This window comes from Cajanus cajan, chromosome 11, assembly GCF_000230855.2.
Source record: "Cajanus cajan strain Asha chromosome 11, NIPB_CcT2T_4, whole genome shotgun sequence".
In the NCBI taxonomy this organism is placed as follows: Eukaryota; Viridiplantae; Streptophyta; class Magnoliopsida; order Fabales; family Fabaceae; genus Cajanus; species Cajanus cajan.
This window is the reverse complement of record NC_138527.1, coordinates 5,498,903-5,523,842: the sequence shown is the minus strand read 5'-3', so window position 1 is coordinate 5,523,842 and position 24,940 is coordinate 5,498,903. Positions and strand designations below refer to the sequence as shown.

Here is a 24,940-nt window from a genome sequence, read left to right as displayed (position 1 = left end):
TTAACACAACCCCATGTGAATCCGATGAAAAATGAGTTAAGTTGGATTGAGATTTTTTTTTTCATTGACTCTAAAAATCTAATTTAATTTGGTATAGATTCAACTGTCACTTTATAAAACAAATATAAATCATTTTTATTTTATTTATCTTAATCTTTTTTCAAATTCTATGATGAAATATAATTTAAAACAGAATAAATGTTATAGAATTAATACAAAGATATTGTTAAAGTAATATTTGATCAATAAATTATATCTTATAAATACATATTTATCATTAAATATCAATTTTATAATGTTCATTTTATATTGATTAGTTGCATAGATTAAATCACACAAATATAATTTAACGTGTCAATCTAACTCAACCATCTTCTATTCTCTAAGTTGTTGAGTTATGAAAATTATGTTATGTGGATGAGTTAAAAAAATACAATACAATCCTATTCATTTTGACGAGTTAAACGTAAATTCCTTGAGTTAAACCCATTGATCCCCTTCATATAAATACACACAAATATGTTACTAATTAGTTCTTTGTTGCACTCATCACTAGCAACACCATTCACTACATAGATTCAAATACTGAGCCGCAGACATTAGATCCAAAATACATCTTTGTTTCACTCTTTTGAACTCTTGTCTCAGTGCATTTACCACCCGGACTTACCAATAACTATTCTAAGTGGTAAAATAGCATGTGAGGAATAAATAAAGTATTTATATGTTGCAATATGATTTGATATTATTGATAAATAATTATGTAGTTGAATATTGTTTTATTATATGAGAAATATTTATTAACTTCATTGATAATTAATTTTAATCGAAAAATCTATCCAACTGATTTAATAAAATTCTCGTTTTACTCAAGTTTTTTTTATCATCTACAAGATTCATGTAGATTCAAATTTGAAACTTTATGTTAGGCAATATTATCTTTAAAAGTTATTTAGAGGTTAGACCCCTAGTTCATGATTAAAAGGGACCCAAAATTTTAAAATAAAATTGTATTTGTGATATAAATTTGTTATATTATTTTAAAAGAAAAAGTTATCACTTATAATTTTTTTATATCTGAAATATAAAATTGTGATATGATTATATATTCATATTACTTTTATTGTGAATTTTTTTTATTTTTATATTCGTAGAAGAGTAAAATATATTCTTGATCTCTAGAAATTTTCAAGTTTGATTTTAATCTGTAAAAAAAATTTGTCCTATTTTGATTTTTCTAATTTGGAGATGCACAATTTTTGATCCTTAATGTTGTTTATATTTATCTATCTATCTAAAGATATATATATATATATATATATATATATATATATATAGTGTTTTATAATAAATAATTATATAGAAGTAAATTTAATGTAATAAAATATGTCATTTTTAATTAAATAATGTATCTATTTTTATGATATAAATTTGAATATTTTAAAATGATTATATATAAGGATTCATACTAACAAGTCAGTAGTTTGAATGGCATAAGACTTGATCTTCTTAAACAAGATATCAAGATAACTCGTAAGACTCTCCGACAAAAATTAATCATTAATAAAATTGATAAATATTTTTTTAATAATACAGTATTATCAATATATATATATATATATATATATATATATATATATATCCATATTTATTATTTCATTGCATATCCACAAAACCTGAGGACCAACCTAATTTTAGAATAACAAATCTAGACATGCTAGTATGTAATCAAAACCTTAATCTCGATCACATCTTATATATTGAAATTCTCTTTTTTTTTTCTTAGAAATTAACGATGAATCTTTATCAAGAAATAAATATATTTCATGTAATTAATTATTAGTGTATGTGAAATATGATGGGTGTTTTTTTGAGTGGAATAGTATTTCCTTTACTTAGTTTGTTATGTTGAGTTGTCTAGAGGTGGTTAATTATTATTTCCCCTTAGTAGGTGCTACTATCCATGGAAGCTATAGTATATATTGCATCTTTTCCAACCATTGTATATCTCCCTCTCTTGATAATATGAATAGAGATCAATATTCAGAAATACTTTTTCTTTTTTCCTTTATACCCATGTTTTCACATTATGGTACCAAAGCTCTCTAAAATAGAGAGTTCTGTTGTGCGACTCTGAATCATTCTAGGAAATAATCTAAACAACAATCCACCAATGGATCTAGCTCAAAACTCCTCTAGTCCTTGCTAATTATATTCGTCCTAGAGAAAATCTCGCTGCTGTTTTGGTTTGTCCACCACTTAATGGAGGAAACTATCATTCTTGGATAAGACTAATGAAAAGGGAAATTATATCGAAGAATAAATACAAGTTTATTGATGGAAGCTTACCACCACCCAATCAATCTGATTCAAGTTTTGAGGTTTGCGAGCGTTGTAAGAGTTATTTTTATAAGGTTATTTCACACACAACTCCATAATGATGAGATATTGTCCGTTTTGGGCCTAAGCCCTCATGATTTTGCTTTTTGGTCATCACTCAAAAGGCCTCTCAATCATTGGAGTATGTGTGTACTTTATAAGTTGGTATTTCTTCTCTCATTTTATCAATGTGAGATGTAACACCCCAATTTTCATACCATTTATTGAGGGTAATTTAGTAATTTTCATAAATTTATAGGGGTGATTTAGTAGCCCAAAATGGGTCGTTCCCAAATTGGAACGGGCCGTTCCAAACTACTAAAACGAGGTTGATTTAGTAGCCTAGAACGGGCCGTTCCCAAACTGGAACGGCCTGTTCCAAACTACTAAAAAGGCCTATAACCCTAATTAGGAACGGGCCGTTCCAAATATAGCTGTTATGGGTTAAATGCAACCCCAGAACGGGCTGTTCTCAAACGGGCCGTTCTGGTTTGAGAACGGGCCGTTCTAGATGTGAATTTTACACATGACGTAAGAGTCTAGAACGGCCCGTTCTGGATTTGAAACAGGTCATTTCGGTGACTCCTGATGCCTATAAATAGAGCGCTTTAGCACTCCTAAAAAGCACACTTTTCACTTCTGACTTCTTTTCTTCTACATTCTCTTCTTTTCTTCTACACTCTCTGAAGACCGAGGGAAACCTAGCGAAGGAGACCAACCAGATCATGCTTAGTTTCAACTACTGCTTATCAAGGTACGGGAGAAAAAGGGAGATTTATGTGTAGAGTCATATGAGGGAATGGGTGGAGAATAGTTCTTGTAGAGTTTTTAATAATTTTATAATTGTTTCTGTTTGGAGAATTATTGGTATTATGAGATTCTGTATGTGTTTAGGATTATGAATATATAATTAATTTGTAAAAATGATGATCTAGGAGAGAGAACGAAATTGTAGAAAAGTGTCTGTGAGTTAGGTTTTGGGAAAAATTGGGGGTTGTACTATTTGAGTTAAGATTCTATTAAATTGGTGATTCAAATGAGTGTTATATTCATTTATAAATGTTATTGTTATATTATATGGTAAAAAATTGACGATCTATAAGTGAATTCATGGTAAATTGCTTGAGGGGTATGTGAACCACTATTTTGTTGGACTTATCTGTTGTGTGTATATGATATGAAATTGAATTATGAGATGAGATGTATGAATGTGAATATGATTGTGGTTCGTCACATTAATGACTAGGGATGGCATGACCCTTGGGTAAGTGATGCTATAAGGACGGCGTGACCTTGGTATAGTGTGGGATGAGTGAGGCAATTAACACGTATCACTTATGTCAGATGTGGCGTGGCCTTGGCATAGGGTTAATTGTAATATTTGTGTGGATTATGAATGTGATTGTGGTTCCTCACACTAATGACCAGGGATGGCACGACCCTTGGGTAAGTGATGCTACAAGGACGGCGTGACCGTGGCATAGTGTGGGATGAATGAGGTAATTAACCCGTATCATTTATGTCAGTTGTGGCGTGGCCTTGGCATAGTGTTAATTATAAGATTTGTGTGGATTATGAATGTGAAAATGATAGTGTTAATTGCAAGATTTGTGATGGATTGGTATGATTGCGAATTATGATGTGAAGATGATGCATGATTGATAGAGTTATGATATATAGAAATGCTTGTGAATATTTCATTATGTAATGAGTTATGATGAGATTACATTGTGGTGTGTTTGTATGTGTTTTACATATAGATGTTTTCTTTTCTCACCGTATAATTTGTGGATGTTTTAGGTGAGAAAAATTTGGCTATGAGTGGCATCTAGAATGACAACAGTCGAATTGTGGGTATGCTCTAATATTGTGACATCGGGGCAGAGGACTTCTAGGACATGGAATTTTTATATGAATTTGGAGTTGTACTTATTATTTTAAAGCAATTTGTAAAATCTTATGTTTTATTTTCCAATTTTTATTCATTTTGGATATTGAAGAATATTTGTGAAGGCTTTTATGTGAATCCTTTTACCAATGTTGAAAAATTTATTTCCTTAGTTTATTTACATTATTACTATATATGTGTTGGGATAGTAAGGGTGTCACAACAAGTGGTATCAGAGCTGATGGTATGATTAGGTGACCAGCTTGACTAGTATGATGGCTGGCAGGTGGATCCAAGTTTGGGATCTCTTGTGTCGAAAGTCTTCCTAACGGTGGGTCCATGTGGAAGAGAGGCTTCCTAGTAACATGAAGGGTTAGGAGGTGTGTCCCAATGACATGAGAGAAGTCATGATGGAGCGACAGTGCAAGCACTCAGAGAGTGAGTGAGCTCTGTGGGTCACCATTGGATAATAATCATAGTTTTCGTTGCAGGGAAGGGGGTAAATCGTGGTCCTTTGTTTGAGGGAAGGATTGTTGGGATGCAAGCAAAGTCCCACATCATTCAAACAAAAGGATGGACATGGGTTTATATACACACACTTGTCTCCATTGGTGGAGAGGCCTTTTGGGTGATGTCCAAAAGAAAAATCGTGAGGGCTTGGGCCCAAAGCGGACAATATCTCACCAAAGTGGAGACATGTGTATATGTATGGTAACCCCCCTAATGCACAACAAGTGGTATCAGAGCAGGTCGATTTAATCGGTCGTGAGTTATGAGTCTACTATGCTTGTTTGGTAGATGAATGATGGAATGAATTGATTGTGGAACTTATTGATATGTTAGTGTGATGATTGAATATGTTTGTTCTTTATTTAATTATAGTATAATTGTTAACTTTTCTAAGAATCAGAAGAGTAATGGCAGGAGGTAGGAATGATCGTGTAATCAGTGATGCTCTACAAGAGATGGCTCAGGCTCTTGGTACTTTGAACCAACGACCAGAGGTAGATTGGCTGGAGAGATTCCAGCGAAATAATCTACCAAGCTTCCGTGGGGGTTATAATCCTGATAGAGCTGCTGACTGGATTTTTGAGGTTGAAAAGATATTCCAAGATATAGGATGTCCTTTGGTGCAGAAGGTGACTTTGGCTGCATTCATGCTTTCTGGAGAGGCTGGGGTCTAGTGGCAAGGTGCTTTGCAGAGAATGATGGTTGCAGGTACCCAAGTGATCTGGGAGAATTTCAAGTGGCTATTCTTGGAGAAATACTTTCCACGAGATGTGAGACATAGGAAACAAGTGGAATTCCTTGAGTTGAAGCAAGGAGAGGATTCTGTGGCTGAGTATGTGACTAAGTTTGAAGACCTGGTTAGATTTTTTCCCATGTATGATGGTGTGGGTAATGAGGAGTGTCGCAACCCAAAAATTTCTGATCTTGCGACCTATGGTTTATACATCCTTTTGAAAATCTCATCAATTAAGGAATGCTCGGACACCAAACTAATCCTTAATTAATGGTTTTGAAAATAGGTTCATGGAGTCGCCACCAATGTTTTACTCAAAACATTGGAAAAAGAAAAGGTTTTTAGAAGTCCAATAATGACCTTGACAACCAGAATTGGGTTCGGGGGTCGGTTACGTGTAAGGAAGGTATTAAGCACCCCTACAACGGCCTAAATCGATACCCTATGATGAAGATAACGTAATAAGAATTAATAGTTTAAATGTTTAATCCTTTTTATTAATGATTATTTACATGAAAATTAAATTACATGATGAACCCTAAGATATCTACATGATTGCGTTTATTATAGCAATATATGAAATAAAAGAAGAGAAAGATAGAACAAGGGATTGATGAGTAATACCTCGTAGCAAGCTTTATTAGATCTTCAACTATGGAGATTTTAGGTGCTTTACGGCAACCTTTCACACTATAATATGCCTCACAAAACTCAAGAAATACAATAGGAGAGAGAGAAAGAGAGAAATTTCGAGCTTTAAGGAGTCTTGGACGAAATTTTTGAGGCCCTTGAGAACTGTGCCCAAGCTGTCTATTTATAGGCATTAGAAGGGTGCCAGAACGGCCCGTTCCAAATTCGAAACGACTCGTTCTGGATCTGAACGTTATGTGTTAAATTCTTACCCTGGAACGGCCTGTTCTGAAACCAGAACGGCCCGTTTTGAGGTTAAGATCAACACAAAAATGCATTTCTAGAACGACACATTCCAAACTAGGTTTTTTAGGCTATTTAGCGGTTTGGAACGACCCATTCTAGTTTTGGATTAGCCCGTTCTAGTTTAGGAACGACCCGTTCTAGCCTAAGATTTTTAGGCCTTTTGCCTGGTTTGGAACGGCCCGTTCTGGTTTTGGAATGGCCCGTTCCAGACTAGGTTTTTAGGCCTTTAAGTTGCCCTATAAATTCTGATACTATAATATTAGCTATACCTTCCTCAGAACTTTTGTGGGTTGTTTGGTAGGTAGTACATACCATGGTCATATGTTGTAACATATGCATGATATTGTACGAAAAAATTAACTATACACAAAGAAGAAGTGTCGAAAAAGCCGACGTTACATCTTAAAATAGCGCCAACTTTTTCGACAGTATACGTTCTTTGAGAGAGATAAAGATAATTTTTTTCAATGTTATATACACATAATGTGTTCTAGTACACTTGGTTATCAAGTTCACTTAAGACCTCAAGGTTCACAGATCGAGTCCCAGGAATGTTAAAAATACGAATGAATAAATGATAAACTAGAAAAATAAGATACAGAAAAAATAAAATAAATTTTGTGTCAACATAGTGTCGACTTAACCGACAATAAAAAATTAAAATAAATAAATTTGTTAGTGACGGGTTAGTCGACACAAAAAAAATTGTGTGGACTTATTTAGCGTCGGCCAAAAACCAACGATTAACCAACAATAAGTAACTCTTTCTAGTCAATCAATTGTTGTTCAACATCATATGGAATTTACTAAATTGATAAACTTGCTGGTCAATATATAATATTTAAACAATATATATTAGCCAAATCCTACAACATATTTCTTACAAATTCTATCTAGGTATTAGAAGAATGAATGAATTCAACAACTACCTGATGTACATAGTCCAATAACCTTTCACGCACAACTTCTAATGATATCATCTTCATAACTTCCTCACTCATGGTAAATGGATCTTCTTCCCAGGGTCGTTGAACTGCCTATGCATAAGAAAAAATTAAAAATCCAGAATTAAGATGGTGAATATATAAATCAAAGATATCTAAACAAACTATAAAAAATGTACAGTAAAAGAAAATATATGTAAATATGCATAGTAAAAAATGAAGCAATTATGGTAAAGAATGCATGGTAAACTAAGTCTTATCCCACAAGGTAAGGCAGTCTCATCCTACAACCTAAAAAACACATTGCTGATTCCTTAGAGAAACTATTAAATCATTTGTTTACACCTAGTAGACAGCAGAAGTAGAAAGATTCATGCCTGGTCCATCAAGTACTGAGTCAGATCTTTTATTCCAGCCCCCTTCAGTCCTGATATCATGAAATGCCTAAAGAATAATAATTAAAAATAAAGAAGGTATTAGACGATAGCTAAAGAACTAGGGTCAATCCACACAAAGTTATTGTCATAGTGCACACCATCGTCTTCCCTAGTCTTTCTACAAGAGAACCTTACCTTTCATATCCAGGAAGATCTTTGAATTCCTTAGAGAAACTATTAAATCATTTGTTTACACCTAGTAGACAACAGAAGTAGAAAGATCCATGCCTGGTTCATCAAGTATTCAGTCAGAACTTTAATTACTAGGTCAAAAAGTTAAAGCGTGCGTATGTCAAAAAAGTACATTACTTTTTCAGATAAAGACGACATCTCTGCAACTACGATGACCGGTAAAGGAAAAAAAATTCCTAGGTCGCACTTAAATTCAGACACTGCAGCTACCAAAAACGTAGAAGACTTCAGACAATATCTATAAACAGGAAGCAACATTTAATGCAAGATCTAGTGCATTAAATGAGAAATCGAACTAGTCATGAACGACTACATTTTGGTTCAACGAACACTTGCAACGGGCAGATTTTACAAAGACTATAAATATTTCATGACTCCAAACCTGGAAAGGTTGGCAAAGAGTGATTCCAAGCCCAAGAAGCAAAGAAACCAGAGACAGAGCATACATAGTCAAATGTATAATATTGTATTTATCTCTATAGACTAAGGAGTTCTAAGTGTAACTTAGGAACTTAAACCTTAGTGAGTGTAGTAAACCTTTGTATTCTCTCTGTGAGAGTAAACCACACACTCAAAATAAATTATCTATCATTTGTAAAGCCTGAGGAGGCTAGGGAAAGAATACTTGTATAAGACTGGAGAGGCTTGTCGATAATCTTCACTGAGAGCTTGGAGAGGCTGAACAAAGAATACTAGCACTAATGAGTGAAGTTAGCAGGCAAAGAGTGGTCGATAATCCTCACTGAGAGCCTGAAGAGGCTGAACAAAGAATACTAGTGCTAATAAGTGAAGTTAGCGAACCAGGAGTGGTTGATAATACTCGGGAACTAGGAGTGGTTGAGAATACTCACTGAGAGCCTGAAGAGGCTGACGAGTGAAGTTGGCGGGCCAAAAGTGGTCGACAATACTCGAAAAACCAGAAGTGGTGATAATACTTGTACTTGATTGAAAATCTAGTGGAACCCTTCAATTGAAGGAGACTGAATGTAGCTTAGTCTGAGCGAACCAGTATAACAATCTTTGCACTATCTTTCTCTTCTCAGACGCAAATTTATTTACTTGATATTTTATACTAAAAATCTTACTCACTACTTATTTCAAACTACAACATCTTTCGGACGGAAAACATCTCTTGTTTAACTTATTACTACAAGAAACACTCTTGTGCAGACGATAAAACTTGCAGACGCAAAACACTTTTAAATGTTATCTTAAAAGTAAACAAGAGATACATCTTGAATTTGAAAACGTCAGTATGAAACATGAAAAATCCTTTTATACAAAAAGATTTCCTTAAACCTTCGCACACACATATTCAACCCCCTTCTATGTATTTTTCCTCTAACTTCAAAAACTATAATGTTGCTACAATTATTAGTTGTTATATGTACATATATACATACATACCTATATATTTATATATACATATTTGAACTTTCCGACCTTTTAAATATTAAAGATTCCATATTAATTGTAAAAAAAAAAATTATTAGTAGTACTTCACGCCCAACGTCAAGAGGTGTGGGACATAAAGTTTTTCTCTTCTTAAAATAAGTGATATGTCAGGTTTTTAGAACCTAAATTTATTCCTAGGTAGCACCTTACTAGCAAACCACTTAACCCATTTCTTATAAATTATTAAAAATGCACATTATATTATTTTAAAATTTCCATTTTTTTATAGAATTAACTTAAGCTATGAGAAAGATTTATTTATTCTGGAATTTCAAGATGTTATGCATGATAAAAAATTATCTGATAAATATAGCATTTTAATTTATTTATTTATTCTTGGTTTTTATTTATGAACATTATATTATCTATTTTAATTTTCTTTTCTGTGCTTGGTAGATAATATGTAGGCTTCGAGTTCCGACCAAGTTGGTATGTCTTTGCGTTATAGAGATGCCTAATTGTACCTTGGTGTATTATTAAAAAAGATATTCGATTTGTTGTCATGGTGTGCCCCAATTAATATATATGATTAAATTTTTAAATGATCTTAGCATATCCTACTCTTTTCTTGATCTACTCTCAAATCATATCATATCTTATCCTAACCACCAAATAGGTCTTAAGTGTGTATGGTAATTTCTATTTTGTAATTGTATAAAATTATGATTTTATTAATAAATAGCTTTCGTATAAATATTTAAAGTGATGGGATTTTCACATTCTAAGTAATGTAAACGTAATTACAATAATACTTGGAGTATTACACAAACAAATTAAAACAACTAATATAAACTTTTATATGAGGCGTTGTGATAATTGAAATTATTAATTAAATTGAAAAACACATGTATGCCACATACAAAAGACACCATCTCATGAAAATAATACACAAGACAATATATGACTTTAAATTTTAACCTTATTATTTTAATACACTCATAAATTCATTTTTTTTAATTACTTTTGTTGATTAAATGATAAAAGTAAAATTATTATTTGTAAGTTATTATGAAATATCAAAAGACACATTAAAAAGGATATAGACAAACAAATATGGTTCCAACATTTTGTTTTATTTTTCTATTTGAAGATAAAACTCGATAACTAATTTACATATCCTTTCAGTAAATTGTGGAGATCATTGGTATGTTTTCCACCACATGAAAATGTACATGCATCGAAACATAATGAATATGCCGGAAGACCGATAAATTTGTCGCAATTAACTTTGATACAATTCCGAAAACAATTCGGATCAAGCGTGTTGGTTGACTTAATTTGCACGAATGGAGAACTCTCAGCATGTGTAAGGTTAAACATAATCATGCTTACAATGACAACAACAATAATCCTTATCTCATTTTTTGCCATAACTTTTTCCAATGTCTTTGTAGGTCAATGATTTCTAAAGAAAAGAAATAAACACCAATTTATAATAAAAAAAAAATAAGAGGGATGCAATAGTTAATTGTATTGTAATTTTTTAGTCAAAATTGAATAATTAATTATTATTAAATATAAGGAAAAAAAATTCTTCGAGGTCAAAACTATATTGTTGCTACAATTATTAGTTTCTATATGTATATATATACATACATACCTATATATTTATATATACATATTTAAACTTTCCAACCTTTTCAAATTAAAAGATTCCATATTAATTAAAGAAATTTATCAGTAGTAGTTCACACCCAACGTCAAGAGATGTGGGACATGGTTTTTTTTTCCTAAAATAAATGATATGTCATGTTTTTTAAGCCTAAATTTATTCCTAGGTAGCAGTTTACCAACAAATTACTTAACCCATTTCTTATTCAATTATTATAAACACACATTATATTATCTTAAAATTCCCATCTTTTTTTTTATAGAATTAACTTAAGTTATTAGAAAGATTTATTTATTTATTCTAGAATTTCAAGATGTTATACATAATAAAAAAATATAATTAATGTTGCATTTTAATTAATAAAAAGTATAGAAATATATATTGATAAATATTAATTAATATAGTAGGATATATATATATATATATATATATATATATATATATATATATATATATATATTATACATTATAATTTCATATACAGTATCTTATGTAGCATACTACCATTCTAATTTTAATGTGTAGATTTGAAATATATTATTAAATAAATAAAAAATAACCATAATTTATGTTATAAAACTTGTCCAATATATTGGATCGATATGTATTTGAACTTCAAAACATTACTAGATGAAGAAATATATATTATTTTAAAATATTTACAAATTTTGCTTTGTGTAGGTGTTGAACAAAGAAAGATTAACCACTAAGCCACCGTAACTGTAACGAATCGCCGTGGTTCCTACACTTAGTGGAATCGCACTAATAAACTAGTGAACTAAGAAAAGATATTAAAATTGGATAATTCATACATACAAGTATATATATAAATAATAATAACTAAGTTTCTATGAACAAAGCATAACCCCATATATGTACAGTCATCCCAAAAATAATATCACCCTAGTGCCGATCAAGCATAGACAAAACAGTTACCCAAAATGGTAACTCTAATACGAGGATAAAACTCCACGTCCCGCAGTGGTCACCTCAACTCCAAGCTAGCCCTGATTTGCTCCCATGCACAGTATGATCATCGCAGTCCATCCACATGGAGACAGAAGGGTAAGCTAGAGTTCAATAGACAACCATACAAGTATAAAACAATAATCTATACTACACAATCATCCAATCATGAAGTCAAACACCATATACTTCATCATAATAGCAATCATGCAATAAAATGCAACTTATGATAGATATCAATGTATATCAATCATCTAATGCGTCGTCACGCATACACCAAGGAGATCTCCCTAACAGCAGAGTAGTATAAGTGACATCTCAATCCTACTGAAACCACCCCAACCGTTTTCATGCCCAATGCGCCTGCTCGGTCACAGCTAACAGGATATAAATCCTCACTCAAGTTTACTCGGATGATGTCATTTACACACTTGGAAGTCTGGTTCCACCATCAGGTATAGTACAGCTGGGTATAGGCGTACCACGACCTTGGCATGCATTACCAAGTAACTTGTGGAGTTCGCCCACTGAGTATCTACAAGAAACCACGCACCTTCCCCAGTACTTGATTAAGGGAATAACCCTCGACCTCATACCCCGCTCCAACACTAGCTAAGGACTTAGATGAGACTCACCCAAAGTAGTGGCCTATCCAAGCACCACTCTCACCCTAAAACCAGTGGTCTATCTAAGCACCACTCTCATTTATATCAGTGACCTATCCAAGCACCACTCTTAAGAGATTCTATGTGAGCTCTTCCAGTTTGAAAAAATTTTCCCTCTCCTCAAGTTCTAGGCTAGACACATGCCATAAGGCATCACATGCAATAATGCATCATACATCATACATGGTCAATCCACCATCATGATCAATATAATTCTCATATGATCATACACATATGTCATATCATGCTTAAACATTCATATATATCATTACAAAGCATACATATGAATCAAGCGCCAATTTACATCATATATAATACATAGATGAACCAATATACAACATAGTATCAAGCAACTTTTTATTCCACATGATAACAACTTAACTAATGTTGACAACTTGACCCCTGTTCACTAAAACAACCATATCTTGAGTTCTAGACCTTCTTTTTAGGTGATTCCAACTCCATTGGAAAGCTAAGATCCAAGGCTACAACTTTCATGAAGACCATAAAGTCAAATTCTGAAAGAACAAAAGCGTTCAGCGCCTCCAAAGCGCGTAGCGCTTCCCAAGCGCTCAGCCCTTTACCTTCAGGAACTCTCCCCTGGCACACTGCCCCCAAAGGGCTCAGCCCTTCAAAATGGCTCAGTCGTTTTGAAAGTGCTTAGCCCTTTAAAATGGCTCAGCCTTTTGGTTCCAGAAACCCTCCTCTGTCATGCAGCCCCTAAAGGGCTCAGCCCTTTAAAATGGCTCAGCTGTTTCATGACAGAGGCACCATGTTCTTTTCCTTTTTTGGACTTCCGCACTTGAAACTCAGAGAAAACCCACATGAAATGGAAGAAATAGCATCCATGCACCAACAACAGTTCAATCCAAGTCCTAGAAACAACATGTACTCATCTGATTCATCAAGATCGACCAAAACCCCATTTTCCCCAAAACCCCGAAAAATGAGCAATTCCTTCAATCCAACCATTGATTCTCAAAATTCATGCATCAATTGAGTTTCTAAACTCACATGCAACCAAATTTCTAAATTCTAGCTTCCCTCACCTAAAAATTGGCTCAAGATAGCCAAGAACTGAGAAGAAGAAAAATTAAACAGAGAAATTTGGGAGAGAGAGGAGCCCAGGGATCCAAAGTCCTTCTCCCTAAAACTTCTCTCTAAGTTTCTTTGAGAATGAACTTATGAAGTTCCCTTCTCAAAGAAACCCTTATATACTCTTCTCTTTAGAATCACGGTCATGGTTGGCCACCATCTTCATTGCAAGCTTATTTGTTATATTCCTACCTTTTTAACTCCATCTTTTACTTGAGATTTTTTTTTTATCTCTCCATTTCTTTTTCCAACTTTTTTTTGTAAAAAATATCTTAAGAAAAAAAAAAGAGATTAAAAATAGTGTTAAATCAAAAGATATCCCTTAAATTCAAAGTTTTAATATTAACAAATAAAATGTTTTTATATAGAAGAAATGTCTACGAAAACATCTTTGAAAAGTATCTTTGAAAGGTTTATTAGATAAAGTGTAAGATGTAGATCGACTATAAGACGATTGATAATCAGCTAAAGCATACAGTATGTCTCGTATGCTTTAAATATCTTAATACATCGAATTAAAAGATTGTCTCATAACTTACAAATCGTTAAAGAGAAATCATGATTTCCATCAAAACCAAATCCCTAAACTCATGAAGAAAAACAGATGAAGTCACTACAATAGCTGCTTTGCACTAATATTGCTTCTACAAGCTCCATTTACCATGGAAAGTTAATAAGTAGCCTTCTTGATTAGATAAGAGGGACTATTTGGTAAAATGCATTTTATACTTGCATTAAATGTACCAAACAATTATCTGTCACCACAATGAAGAAGATAAAGACAAACAAAGCAAACTTGTGAGCTAGACTCAAAGTATTGCAACAAGCATCTTCTCCAAAGCTACTGTATAAGAAGTTTTGAAGATCAAGACAAAGAGAGGTTTTTGATCGAAATACAAGAACATTCATAGACACATTTCTTCTATATAACTTTTGTCTTGTAGAAAAATCTTTGCACCAAAATATTGTATTCACTTCTTGGAGAGATGATTATAATAACCTTGTAATACCTGGATAATTGTTGTTATAGGGTAGAGGTTGAAGAGGCTTGATTGTAAAAGAATGCCTTAATAGTGACTTGAAGAGGTCAATCAAAGAACACTTGTTGTAGAGCCTGGAGAGGTTTGACTATAAAAGAATACTTAGTCAAATAACATTTGTTGTAGAGCCAAAAATGACTTGGGAAAGAATATTTGTAACTTTGAGAAAGTTAATGGAACTTAATCTAGTTGGATTGAGAATTAGATGTAGCCTCTATGTTTGAGACAAATTGGCATAAAAAATACTCGATATCTTATTTGTTCTTTTGATTACTCTTCTAGTATTTCGTTTGTTGTAGATACTACTTCACTCTCTTGCAAAAAATACAAGTTTTTGATATTCACTATTCAATCCCCCTTCTAATGACTATCTTTTTTTTTTCTTCCACATAGTATTACTTTTTCTAATTAGGTTAAAATACTAATTTGGTCCCTTATGATACTTTTTTTGTTTCAATTTAGTCTCACTTTAATTTTTTGTTTCAATTTGGTCCCTAATAATTTAAATTACTGTAATGTCAGACTTCTGTCCAAATTATTTAAACAAAGTTAATTGTTGGTCACGTGGATGCCACGTAGATGCATAGGTAGATGCAAAATTTTTTTAATGTATTTGGAACCAGAACGGCTCGTTCTGCTTGCACTCTTGGTGTGTTAATTTTGCACCTGGAATGGGTCGTTCCTGATGCATTATTTAATAGACAGCGAGTGCAAGCAAAACGGGTCGTTCTGAAACTAGAATGGGTCGTTCTGATTTTAGAACGAGTCGTTCTAGATTCAGAACGGGCCGTTCCAGAACACCAACCACATACATACGTTCAACAAAATGCAGCAATGTAGTTCAAAAATTAAAAACAAAAATTCATAACATAACATAAATTCAAAGACTGAAATATGGTTCAAAGTCTGAAAACAAAAATTCATAACATAACATATACTAAGAAAGTTTAAAGAAATTACTAAGAAGGGAAATCATCTAGATAACGTTGAAGGTGCCAATAATACATCTTATCCACCATATAATTATAGTGTTATTGGCGTTCATCCATCTCTTGCAATCGACGATCCATACATTGAATGGCTGATAGGATATCAGCATTATCTACCTCTACATGTGGTTGTGTGGTGAAATGTTGGTCCTATGTGTCCTCTTCCTCTACTTCAGGTTGTACCTCTTCAAGAATAGGTTGTTGTTGTTGGGGTACATTGGTCAATGACTTCAAGGAAAAATACCATGTCGTTTCATCCTTGACTGTATAGTGTCGATTTGGTAATAAGTGGTTCACTCCAGTTTGACTGAAAATGAAATAAAACCCGCCACCATTGTCCTTAGTGATACACTGCATTGTCCTTAGTGATACATTATATAGCTCAAATGTTTAGCAATTGAAGTTATCAATCCCCATTGACAATATTACCAAATCTAGTGTTTGAAATGTTTTGTACCTTGGGTTTTTTTTCCTTGCACGATTCACAACCGTGATTAGAATCACAGGTGTGAACTATAATCATTGACCTTTTGTGTTTGACATTCTGGAACCAGAACGGCCCGTTCTGCTTGCACTATTGGTATGTTAATTTTGCATCTAGAATGACCCGTTCTAGGTGCAAAATTAACACACCAAGAGTGCAAGCAGAATGGGTCGTTCTGGTTTCAGAACGGGCCGTTCTAGTTCCAGATGCATTAAAGAAATTTGGCACCTACCTATGCATCTACGTGGCATCCACGTGGCCAACAGTTAACTCCGTTTAAATAATTTGGATGGAAGTCCGACATTGCAGTAATTTAAATTATTAGGGACCAAATTAAAACAAAAAAAAAAAAAAATATATATATATATATATATATATATATATATATATATATATATAACTTAACAAGTAATTCACAACTCAAATAGATATGTAACCAAGAAGATATTTAATAAAATGCTCAATTCATGATTCAACAAGTCAATTATATCTACTTCTCATAGATGCAATTGCCATTTGATTTCAAACTCTTCATACAAGCAACATTTACTACTCTTTTAGGATTATATGAAATCATTTCTTCATCATCATTCATTTCTTCTCTACCCCTAGTCATATTTTGGAATATTATCACATTTGTTAAATTCTCCACCTTCAGCGCCGCACATTGGAATGAAGTAACGTCATTGTTGCAATTATAATCTTTTGTTGTTTAATCAATGGATATAGTCTCATCACACAAGATATGCCACCTTTTTCTTCCAAACCTTTTTCTTCCAAACTCCAATTGTTCTTTCAATGACATTCCTTAGAGAAGAATGTATATGATTAAAAATACTTCTTATAAACCTTCCGCTTGACTACCACATCTAAAATCAGGAATATATATAATATCTTTCACCCTTATATAATTCCCAGCGTCCACTATAGTACTTTACTAAAAGATGATATAAAAATGAAACTGTAGTACAGGATGCAGAGAAAAAAAAAATGTACAAGATTAGAACCGAAAGATCAAAATAAAAAAAGCAAAACCAATTTCCAATTTCATATATAACTTACCGACAACAAGATGTTTGATAACCAAACAGATGGGTATTTACCGAAGTTTGATCAACAAAATTGCTGTACATAAGATACGATTATACAATACTCAAGTCTCTTATCTCATCAAGTGGGGCGGTTCTAGGCAATTTTAAAAGCACAAAAAGAATCATACAACTATAGACCAAATGCACTAGTCGTATATTTTGATAAAAAAAAATATATATATGTATAAATCAAATTATATTTGAGTAAACAACAAAATATGGAAATTTCATTTTGAAATTCATATTTCTTACACACAATAAACTTAAATCATGGGCAACTAAACGGTAAATGGCACAAAAGTTTGCTTGCATGATCAGCAATGAACTCAACCTGTGTCACCATACCGATGATTCTCACTATGATCACCATGACATCTAGCACGGTTTTGTTCCTTTGCGAACTTCAAATGCAAGGGTAAGACACACCACAGCTTTGGCATTTCACATACTGCATACCATGGTGCGGCAAAGAAGGTACACTTCATCAATTCTATTTTCCTGATTCATTGCTTATGCCTAACTTGGAGAATTAGATGCACTTGCTTTTTGAAAATGGACCTTAGCTCTTCATTTGCTTCAATTCCTATTCGCCTGTATTAAAGAAAAGTCAAAAATCACAAGATCGAAACCTTAACATAATTAAACCCAAATTAGTGTTCATCTGAAGGAAGCAAGGAAGAAAAAATGAATTCAAAGCATGCACACTGCCTCACCGGAGATGGATAAAGGCGTCCAGGGGTGGAAGGTAGATTCAAACAACAAACAGAAATAAAATTGGAGGCCTGTTGTCCCAACCCTTAAGATGAAAAGAGAATATTCTACGGAAAATGGCAATTTTCATGCATAAGAAGCTTAATGATTATATTCTCAAGCTCAGAGAACCATCATGATGAACCTATCTAAATACTCATAATCTTAGATGGAAAATGGGTACAACTATACTTGAAAATCTCAAATATATAGCACAAAAGATGTAGGTATCCCAGTTCTTCCCATATGCTTTGATTGAACTTACAACATTCCAATCTTGTCACATCATATTCAAAACAGGAGAAGCTGCTAAAATAATAATAGCAAAATCTGTTAAGCCACATAACGGAAAGGCTGAAAATACTAGTTACCCAATTTTTGAGCCATTCTTCCCCACAAGAATCTTGCGTTGGCTTAATTTGTTAGTGATGAAATGTTGCTCAATCCTAAGAGAACCATCTCGTAACTCTTTCCAGTCAATCAATCGATGTTCAACATCATACGGAATTTCCTGAATTGATAAACTTGCTGGTCAATATATAATATTTAAACAATATTAGCCAAATCCTACAACATATTTCTTACAAATTCTAGCTAGGTATTAGAAGAATGAATGGATTCAACAACTACCTGATGCACATAGTCCAATAACCTTTCACGCACAACTTCTAATGCTATCATCTTCATAACTTCCTCACTCATGGTAAATGGATCTTCTTCCCAGGGTCGTTGAACTGCCTATGCATAAGAAAAAATTAAAAATCCAGAATTAAGATGGTGAATATATAAATCAAAGATATCTACGCAAACTACAAAAATTGTACTGTAAAAGAAGATATTTGTAAGTATGCATAGTAAAAAATGAAGCAATTATGGTAAAGAATGCATGGTAAACTAAGTCTTATCCCACAAGGTAGGGCAGTCTCATCCTACAACCTAAAAAACACATTGCTGATTCCTTAGAGAAACTATTAAATCATTTGTTTACACCTAGTAGACAGCAGAAGTAGAAAGATTCATGCCTGGTCCATCAAGTACTGAGTCAGATCTTTTATTCCAGCCCCCTTCAGTCCTGATATCATGAAATGCCTAAATAATAATAATTAAAAATAAAGAAGGTATTAGAGGATAGCTAAAGAACTAGGGTCAATCCACACAAAGTTATTGTCATAGTGCACACCATCGTCTTCCCTAGACTTTCTACAAGAGAACCTTACCTTTCATATCCAGGAAGATCTTTGAATTCTTCAGCAACCTTCAATAAGTCTTTCTTTTTCTCTACTAAATCAATCTTGTTCATACACAAAATTCGCCTTTGATTTGGAACAGATCGAGCTCCCATTCTCTTAATTAATTTTATCACTCTTGAATCAGGCCTATATTGATCAAACGTTTAGTAGGATGCGGATGGGATCACCAATAACAACATGAATAAAGAAAATGTGCCACCAGAACATAAGCGCCCCTTCCCCCAACAATTCCAAGTAAACAATTTTAGCATGAGTTCCTGATAGAACTGGTATCATAACAGTGGAAAACAACCAATTTTATTGAATGAAACGAGGGGAAGTTTATCCACAGACTCTTATATAGAAAGAAATAGGTTGAAACTTGAAACACAAGTGTAAGACAAGTACTGAAGTTAAATAATAAACCTCTGACCTGGTAATATGTCTATGAACGTCAAAAATGACAATGAGCACTTCATAGAGATTGACTGAACTCCAAGCACTTTCAACACGGGCCTTGACATCCCTATAAGGAAATCCACCGCAATTCAACATGAGCCCTGGTGTATCAAAAAAACACTGCATAGAGAATATAATGCCACGTGAGCATGTAGCCAAGTAAAATGTATCATTAAATATTAAATTAAAAACCTATAAAAAGATTCATGCGGCAAGTTCATGGATAACAATGCAAATCTCCCAAATTCTTGAAAAGTATAATCAACAAATCATAAACAAATGATAAAATGCAAGGCCTATAAGTGGTAGGTTGAGACCAATATGAGGCAGTGTAGTAGTAAAGCAGTAAAGGTAGAGTAACAACTTTTGGGTTTCAACAAAATGCTTGCACACAGTTTAATTGGTTTGTCGTCATAAACTATATAGCATTTAAAGAAAATCTGCAGCAGTGGGTATGCTTATATTGTAAGCTAACACCTCCTGAAACACCTTTTCCTTGTTACCAGTCACCACCATTATCAGAGTTTAATTTTTTTCTAGTGCTCGACATACACTTCAAATACAAACTCATTCAAGTAAAATGATATCAATGAGAAGCACACACAAAAAAAAAATCCTGTGCTAATATTAAGCATTGAGAGAAAACTTAAAAAAGAACTTTTTCTAATTGAATTATTTACTTGCCTCCACCGATCATTAGAATTATATTTCACAATTGACAATATGATGTACATTAGAAGGGTCTATAACTAGCAGTAGATTTGAAAAGTTATCCTGCCTACTACATGTGAAAAATACATTAGCAAAAAGTTCTCATTACCAGGGCCTGTGTTACAATGCCAAAGTGAACTGAAGATGATATTTGGTGAGTCTACAAGCCAACAATTGGAGATAAGCTTCCTCCATGCAAGAAGAGTAAGTATAAATCAATTGGAGTCAATGTTCAAATCTGACACTTATCTTTACAATATCAGATTCTCCTAGGAATAGGACAGGAGCGATTATTTGAGTTCTCCATCCACCCCCAATAGTCAGCAGCCATTCATTTTCCTCCTTAGTTCATAAACATGCAACTTCACATCATTCAGGGATTGTAGGCAAATTTTATGCAATTGAAAAGTTGCATGACCCAAATAAAATGTTCAACGCAAAACTTCCATATTGCATTTATCCTTTAAAAACTTCATGATTCAAATTAAAAGATTATAAAATTATTGTTCATTACCTATGTGGTGTAGGAAGGGCAATTTTGGTCCCAAAATGGGAAAGGTTTCCCACTCCACCCCTGTTGCCACCCTGTCCATATACCTCAATGCCAATGGCACTATATCCTGGCAACTTTTTGATTCCCAAATTTTTCATGTTACTTCTAACCTTTCTCACATCTTCCCATCTGTCAGCTGAAGCATAAATGCTAGCAAGAAGTGAATGAAGACTTGAATCGCTGGATTTTACTTTTGCTAGCATTGTAGCAAGCCTTTCACCCATATCAATATTGCCATAAATTCTGCAGGCACTTAGCAAAGCTCCATAGAGTGGAACTATTACTTCGTCCTTTTGATCTGGTAACTTCTTTACCAACTCCTCTGCCTCTTGTAACAGTCCAGCTCGACCAAGAAGGTCGATGAAACATCCATAGTGCTCTAAATTTGGCTCAATATGATATATACTTGACATGGAATGAAATAACTTGCGGCCTTCTTCAACCAATCCTGCATGACTACAAGCACTCAAAACAGCAATGAAGGTAACATCATCAGGTTTTAACCCACATGTTTGCATTGCTTCAAACAACTCAAGTGCTTCGCTCGTTCTACCATTCATGGCCAGCCCACAAATAATTGAAGTCCATGAGGCAGTATCCTTTTCCATCAATCTATGAAAAATCTCCAAAGATATCTCTATGCAACCACACTTGGCATACATTTCAATAAGGGCAGTACCAACCACAGCATCCACTGTGATTCTGTTTTCGTCAATGTAATTATGAATCCACTTGCCTTGCTCTAGTGCTCCCGATTGAGCACAACCAGTAAGGAGAGTAACCACAATAAACTTATCTGGTTTCACACCTCTGATCTGCATCTCTCCAAATAACGCAATTGCCTCTTCAAAACGATTAAACTGTACATACCCATTAATCATAGCTGTCCAAAGAACAATGTCCCTACTTGGACTCTTCTCAAACAAATCCAAAGCTTGATCCAACTGACCACAGATCACATACCCAGTTACCATGCTGGTCCAACAATTCACATTCTTTACAGTCATCGCATCAAAAATCTCCCTTGCCACACTCACGTGTCCACACTTACAATACATGTCCAACAACGCATTTCCCATTATAGTAGTAAAATCCAGTTCATTCACAATGTAACTGTGAATTTCCTTCCCAAGCTCCACATTCCTCAACACTGAGCACGCCGACAGGGTGCTCACAACCGTTGCTTCATTGGGCTTCTTGTTGCTCTCCATTCGCATTCGCCGGTAAACATCAACAGCCTCTTGGAACCTCCTGCATTTGACATAACCTGAAATCATGATGTTCCAAGAAACACTATCCCTCTCAGGCATTTCCTCGAACACCTGACAGAACCCCTCAACTAGACCCAACTCAGCATACATATCCATCAATGAGTTACACACATAAGGGTCAAACTCAAGGCCAGTCTTAACCACAAAAGCATGAATCTTTTCCCCTTTCCTAACCTCCCCAGTGCAACCAATACCCTTCAAAACATAAGGGTAGGTGTAGTTATCAGGCCACAACCCATGTTCCCGCAATTGGTGAAACAGAGAAATGGCACTACAAAAACTACCCCTTTTCACAAAGGCCTTGATCATGAGATTGTAGATAAATAACGAGGGGTCATGAATGTGGTTGAAGATTCTGTTTGCATAGTTAAAATCCCCTAATGATGAGTCCATGGAAAAGGCCATGAGCTTGTTGAGGGTGTCTCTATCTTGTTGCAGGCCAATGCAGAATACATGGGCCTGAATTTGCTTCAATTGGGACATGGATTTGCAGCTTTTGAGAAGAGAAATGTATGTTCCCTTCATTAGCTTTAAAGAATGCATGGTGTTGTTGGTAATTTGAAGTTTAAATCTTACATCATTGAATTGATTCCATTCACCCTAAATGTTGATATGGGTATCCATCATTAACCAAAGAATTGTTATGAACCAAGGTAGAAAGAAAAATTAAACAATAATATTTTTTATGTGATGTATATAGAGCAGAAGCGGAGTTTGAAGGGTAGTGTATAGTTTTTGGCGTATGTTGAGTTGCCTGCAAAGGGGTATTAAACGATTAACACAACCCCATGTGAATCCGATGAAAAATGAGTTAAGTTAGAGGTTAGAACCCTATTTCATGATTAAAAGGGATCCAAAATTTTAAAATAAAATTATGTAATTGTGATATAAATTTGTTATAGTATTTTAAAAGAAAAAGTTATCTCTTATAATAATTTTTATGTCTGAAATATAAAATTGTGATATGATTATAAATTTATGTTACTTTTATTGTGAATCTTTTTTATGTATTATATTTGTAGAGGAGTAAAATATATTCTTGATCTCTAGAAATTTTCAAGTTTGATTTTAATATGTAAAAAAATTTGTCCTATTTTAATTTTTCTAATTTGGAGATGCACAATTTTTTATCTTTAAAGTTGTTTATATTTATCTATCTATCTAAAGATATATATATATATATATATATATATATATATATATATATATATATATATATGTGTGTGTGTGTGTGTGTATGTCGTAACTAAGATCGCGACGGGACGACAAAAAATAAATTAAAAATAGGGAGTCGTCACCAATGTTATTTTTTACGGAAAAATATTGGAAAAATCATAAAGTAGATAATAATCTACTAAAACCAGATTTTTGAGTTCGGGAGTCGATTACGTGTGAGGAAAGTATTAACACCTCATAACGTTCGTCCTAAGACGATTACCTTGAATTAATTAAACAAATTATTTATAATTTCTAAAATATTTATCTCACTAAAATGATCAAATATATTTTATTTAACTAATTTAACTAATGCATTAAAAAAGATTAAAATTATTATTGTTATATAAAAAGGAAAATAATATTTTTATTTTATTTTTTGGCTCGACAAGATTTATTTCTTGCTCCTACGTATCTCCATGTGTAATGAAGAATCAGAGTCACGTAGTTCTTTGGTAGAAAATATTTGTGTGTTTATTTTTTAATTAAATTTTATTTTTGTTAAATATAGAATTCTTGAACTGTCTCAACTCATTCACCCTAAAAATATAAAATTGACTGAGGTGTACACCAAAGTCAACTCAATAAAATTTTAATTATAATTATTGCTATAGATATTATTATCTTAAAAGATTTTTGGTTGGACATTTTGTTTTTTGGAGAAAATTTTAAAGATATCAAGTTGTCACAACTTGTATTTTAAATTCAAAGGTTAAAAAGATGTCACATCTAATTAATCATTTCTCCAATAAAATTTGATACAATATTTCAAATGTTTTTATTGAATATTCTAATACTATATTTTGCTACTTAATCATATTTTGAATTTAAATAAAGACTTAAATATGACAAATAATCTTTTTTAAAACGACAGATATTACTAATGAAAAAATAAAATAAAAATAAAATAAAAATAAATAAAAAGAAAGTGAGTTCAATATACTCACTATTATTCACCCTAAAAATATAACATTAACTGAGGTGTACACCAAAGTCAACTCAATAAAATTTTAATTATAATTATTGTTATAGATATTATTATCTTAAAAGATTTTTGGTTGGACATTTTGTTTTTTGGAGAAAAAATTTAAAGATATCAAGTTGTCACAACTTGTATTTTAAATTCAAAGATTAAAAAGATGTCACATCTAATCAACCATTTCTCTAATAAAATTTGATACAATATTTCAGATGTTTATATTGAATATTCTAACACTATATTTTGATACTTAATCATATTTTGAATTTAAATAAAGACTTAAATATGAAAAATAATCTTTTTTAAAACAACAAATATTACTAATGAAAAAATAAAATAAAAATAAAATAAAAATAA

General features: G+C 32.9%; 2 protein-coding genes and 1 long non-coding RNA gene across 3 annotated transcripts; all 3 read right to left on the bottom strand.

The window, feature by feature from the left end:
* Positions 1–7,350: 7,350 nt before the first annotated feature.
* LOC145953278 (uncharacterized) lies at positions 7,351–7,996 on the bottom strand. The gene is made up of 3 exons (XR_014430818.1): positions 7,963–7,996; positions 7,768–7,834; positions 7,351–7,483 (listed from the first exon to the last, which is right to left on the bottom strand). It is a non-coding gene; the product is annotated as an uncharacterized LOC145953278 (long non-coding RNA).
* A 9,614-nt stretch (positions 7,997–17,610) lies between these two features.
* LOC145953051 (GTP-binding protein ERG) lies at positions 17,611–20,846 on the bottom strand. The gene is made up of 7 exons (XM_083066588.1): positions 20,675–20,846; positions 19,829–19,974; positions 19,384–19,542; positions 19,189–19,255; positions 18,797–18,904; positions 18,538–18,677; positions 17,611–18,007 (listed from the first exon to the last, which is right to left on the bottom strand). The coding sequence occupies exons 2-7, from the start codon at positions 19,948–19,950 to the stop codon at positions 17,920–17,922; spliced, it is 684 nt and encodes a 227-aa protein (XP_082922714.1). The 5' UTR covers positions 19,951–19,974; positions 20,675–20,846; the 3' UTR covers positions 17,611–17,919.
* LOC109811649 (pentatricopeptide repeat-containing protein At1g31430-like) lies at positions 20,768–23,186 on the bottom strand. The gene is made up of 2 exons (XM_083066587.1): positions 21,080–23,186; positions 20,768–20,907 (listed from the first exon to the last, which is right to left on the bottom strand). The coding sequence occupies exons 1-2, from the start codon at positions 22,930–22,932 to the stop codon at positions 20,886–20,888; spliced, it is 1,875 nt and encodes a 624-aa protein (XP_082922713.1). The 5' UTR covers positions 22,933–23,186; the 3' UTR covers positions 20,768–20,885.
* Between the last annotated feature and the right edge of the window lie 1,754 nt (positions 23,187–24,940).

Coding starts and splice junctions, on each gene's coding strand:
- LOC109811649 (XM_083066587.1), bottom strand. CDS start 22,932: ATGCATTCTTTAAAGCTAATGAAGGGAACATACATTTCTCTTCTCAAA. Junction 20,908..21,079: donor GCCCTTCCTACACCACATAG/GTAATGAACAAT, acceptor TTATGAACTAAG/GAGGAAAATGAATGGCTGCT.
- LOC145953051 (XM_083066588.1), bottom strand. CDS start 19,950: ATGTTGAATTGCGGTGGATTTCCTTATAGGGATGTCAAGGCCCGTGTT. Junction 19,543..19,828: donor GTTCATAGACATATTACCAG/GTCAGAGGTTTA, acceptor TGATCAATATAG/GCCTGATTCAAGAGTGATAA. Junction 19,256..19,383: donor GATCTTCCTGGATATGAAAG/GTAAGGTTCTCT, acceptor ATTATTATTTAG/GCATTTCATGATATCAGGAC.